Raw genomic sequence first — 3,590 nt, forward strand, 5'->3', positions numbered from 1 at the left:
GAAGTTGGACGCGGCAGAGGTGGCGATGAATGACATGGCGGTACCAGAAGAGGCGGAGGAGCTGCCCACGGCAGTGACAGAACTGGAGGAGGAGGCGGCGACGGCCCTGCCTAAGAAGAAGGGGCGTTCGCGGAAGTTGGACGTGGCAGAGGTGGCGATGAATGACATGGCGGTACCAGAAGAGGCGGAGGAGCTGCCCACGGCAGTGACGGAACTGGAGGAGGCGGCGGCGACGGCCCTGCCCAAGAAGAAGGGGCGTTCGCGGAAGTTGGACGCGGCGGCGCTTAAGAAGGGTGGAAGCGGCAAAAAGCAAAAACTCTCGAAAAAGGCCCTGAGAGAAGCAAAGAAGAGGGCCAAGGAAGAAAAGAGGAAGCAAGCAATGAAAAAGAAGGGGCAGGTTGATGAGAACGTGATGGAGGCGATGAATGCCGAGGCAACTTCTCTTGAGGAGGTTGCAAAGGGAGCAAGGAGTGCTGGATGCACCGCTTGTAAATATACGGTCTCACTCAGAGTTGGCGGCGGAGGTGGGGAATAAAAAGAGGCCCAAGAAGACGGTAGAAACGCCGCCAGTAACAGCTGCTGCTGCAGTTGAAGAGGTCCAGGCAGATACTAACAAGGCTCCACCGGTGTCCGCGGTTGAGCTTAAGAACGCCCCTCCACTTACCTTTGAAAACGCGGTCACTCTAGATCGATTCGACGGCTCGCACATGGAGCTTCGTCGCCCGGATTTGAAAACGCCATGGGACGTGAAAGTCTTTTTGGACGCAGGCAACTTGGTCTTGACGCGTCTCCCACCCATTTCGGCTGCTCTAAAGACACATCCGTTTTTTAAGTCGCTGCGACCTGACGTTGATGGCAGCATCCGCTGGCTCGTGGATGGGGTGAACGGGACGGACCTCACGGCGGCAAACAAGACGCTGCGAGCAAAGGCACTGGATTCTATTAGAAAGGCGAATAAAATCACACTTCTCCTTAGGCCGGTTGCAAAGTGACCCTTTGCCTCTTCTTGCTGTGCCCCTCCCTGGCCCGTGAAGATTGGAGAGAGTGATGAGAAGGACGCAATTTCCCATCTCTATCGTGTGCGCGCGCCCTCCTCACCAAGGTCGGCCTTTTCACGCCGCTTACGTCATAGAGGACAATTTCTCTCAGCTCTCTTTCTAGTGTTGTTGTTGTTGTTTTTTCTTTTCTTTTTTTCCTTATGCCTGTTTTGTGCGTGTGTGTGTCTGCGCACCGATTTGAGAGCACGTCCTCTTATCTTGGTGCATTCCTGTGTAGGGACGGAAGGAAGGAGGCAGACACGGATAGAAGTTGTTTTTGTTTGTTTGTCAGAGCATACGATAAGTGGGGAAGAGGAGGGGAAATGGGAGAGACTCATAGAAAGAAGAAGAGGGAGCAGGTTGCTGTGAAGGCGGTGCTGTTGCTGTTCATTTCCTGTGTTTTGGAGTTTGTCACATCGCGCGCTTCCCGACTGGACGGAGCTTCTTTTTTTAAGCCTCGCACACGCTGGCACACACCAAATATATATGCGTCGCTTCAAATCAGGGAAAATTCTCTTCTTCAACAGCTTTTCAAATAGAATGTTGTTTTTTTTTTTGCTTTTATTGGTTTTGATTTTGGTTTTATTGGGAGTATATGATTATTTTTTTTCTCGATACTGTGAGTGCGTGTGTTTTTTTACCCCCGCGCTTAATCGTCTACGGCCCGCCAGGTAAAGCAAGCACACCCCCATCCGCCCCACGAGGGGAGAGGCATTGAGGAAAAGGAAAAATAAGGGAAAGCAAAGGGCTATAAGCTTGGTCAAGGCGGCAGCAGCGGCCAACACAGACAGGGGGCCGAAGAAATTTATTCTCCGCCCGCGCCGACATGGCGGAAAGAGAACTCGTGGCGGACATGCGGGCTTTGCTGGCTGCAATGGAGGGCCAAGGGCCGGGCCCAGCCGAATGCGGGACAGCGGGGGCGGCGACGGAGAGAAAGCTCCGGACAACATTGCCAACACTAGAAGACAAGCTTGGGCAGTTACTGGGGGCGTTGCGGTCAAACGGCGCCGACGAGTGGGCGGGGAAGCCTGCACAAGAGGATTTGGGTATGCAGTTTTTTCTGCAACCCGACGAGGTCGTTGACCGCGACGAGGCGGAACAGCGAACATCCCAAGGCGAGGGCGACGGTATCGACGGCCTCATGCGCGAGTACCTCGGCGCGGTCGAGCGGGTTTGGCGCCTCGGCGAGCCGGCCCCAAAATAGCGGGCCTCAGCCGCTCTCGCGAGTTCCCCCGCTTTTCGTTATTGTTGTTTTCTTCTTCTTGTTGTCCCTCTGTTTTGCCGCCGTTCCGCCGCGCGCTGAAGGCGCCAGGAGGATGCCGATGGACGCCCAAAACGGCTGAGTCGCCGAATCAACCGTCCCGCGCTTCTCCCCTTCTCCTGCCGCAACGCCAAGGAAGGGACACAAAGGAAAAGGGCCGCAGAGGACGGGCGGCGGGGCGCGCGACCTTCCGCGGCGCCCCGAGTCTTTTTCTTTTCCCGAGGCGGCCCCGCGCGGCCGCTCCTCTGCGGCGCGCCGAGGGCGGCGGGAACGCCCGTCACCCCCCCCCTTTTTTTTTTATCCCCCTCATGGCCGGACGCGGCGGGACCCGCAACGATTCTCCGGCGGGGCGTTGCCGACAATGCTGCCGTTTGCCGTCCCCACCCCCGCTCTTCTGGTGGCACGCTCGCCCTCAGGGTTTCAAGGCTGGCCGACGGATGAGATTATATATGCATGTATACGTGGCCTCCTTTGTGTTGTCCCGGCCAGCATATTTTTTTTTGTCTGGTATTAGTCGTGGTAATTTTCGCATTCCAAGCATGGAATATGCAGCGGGGTTTCATTATTATTATTAATTAACTAATGTACATAAGGCAGCTGTTTATTCTTACTTGGTTGTATACTTGCTTTTATTCCCTCAGCTTTACCTTATCCATGCTCTCTTGTAATCATTTACGCCGTGGCTTAATGAGATTCCTTTGCGGCCCCCCCAAACTCGTAGTTATGGCTTTGTAAGCTGCCGCTGGGCGATGAATGCTCACGTCACATGCCTTGAACATTGGTGGTGTTACTGGGTGTGTGAGTGTTATTCCGTCATTGGCTTTTTTTTATTCAAATGTATATATTGCTCTTCTTCTATGCCGGTTTCTATGTGTAAACAATGAAAAAACCGTTTGCTTTTTCCTTTTTTTTTACACATTGTACTATGCGCAAAATGCAAATATCCTAAATAGCATCCTACAAGGGCAGTATGGCGTCTAACATCACCCAGGAGCGCTACGAGCAGCTGAAGAAGGAGCGTACTTTCCACAAGTTCACGTACCGCGGCCTCGAGATTGACCCACTGTTGGCCCTCTCTGAGGAGGAGTTCAAAACCCTGGTTCATGCCCGCGCCCGTCGTCACATGAACCGCCACGCCAACATTCGTGCCCCCGTGCTGCTGAAGCGTCTGCGCGAGGCGAAGAAGGATGTGAAGGCGGGCGAGAAGCCAAGGGCCGTGAAGACGCACCTTCGCGATGTCGTCATCACACCCGAAATGGTGGGCTCTGTGGTCGGTATCTACAACGGCCGTC

At 54.4% G+C, this 3,590-nt stretch overlaps 3 protein-coding genes across 3 annotated transcripts in view, besides 2 other annotated features; all 3 read left to right on the forward strand.

Moving 5' to 3' along the window:
- Position 1: 1 nt before the first annotated feature.
- On the forward strand, positions 2 to 535 carry Tco025E_01282 (uncharacterized protein; the record flags this gene model as incomplete). Its single annotated transcript, XM_029368220.1, has 1 exon — positions 2 to 535. A coding segment is annotated over one exon (534 nt), but the record flags the coding sequence as incomplete, so codon positions are not given.
- Positions 536 to 1,161: 626 nt separating this feature from the next.
- Positions 1,162 to 1,180: a microsatellite.
- Positions 1,181 to 1,582: 402 nt separating this feature from the next.
- Positions 1,583 to 1,621: a microsatellite.
- Positions 1,622 to 1,863: 242 nt separating this feature from the next.
- On the forward strand, positions 1,864 to 2,241 carry Tco025E_01283 (uncharacterized protein; the record flags this gene model as incomplete). Its single annotated transcript, XM_029368221.1, has 1 exon — positions 1,864 to 2,241. The coding sequence occupies one exon, from the start codon at positions 1,864 to 1,866 to the stop codon at positions 2,239 to 2,241; it is 378 nt and encodes a 125-aa protein (XP_029231648.1).
- A 1,027-nt stretch (positions 2,242 to 3,268) lies between these two features.
- Tco025E_01284 (40S ribosomal protein S15) overlaps positions 3,269 to 3,590 on the forward strand; it is a gene marked incomplete at both ends in the record, with an annotated part of 417 nt that continues 95 nt past the window's right edge. Inside the window, one exon of the mRNA XM_029368222.1 lies at positions 3,269 to 3,590. This exon is cut by the window's right edge and continues 95 nt beyond it. Within this exon, the coding sequence (XP_029231649.1) occupies positions 3,269 to 3,590 (322 nt within the window).

Source organism: Trypanosoma conorhini, assembly GCF_003719485.1.
Source record: "Trypanosoma conorhini strain 025E chromosome Unknown Tco_14.4_contig_00040, whole genome shotgun sequence".
Classification (NCBI taxonomy): domain Eukaryota; phylum Euglenozoa; class Kinetoplastea; order Trypanosomatida; family Trypanosomatidae; genus Trypanosoma; species Trypanosoma conorhini.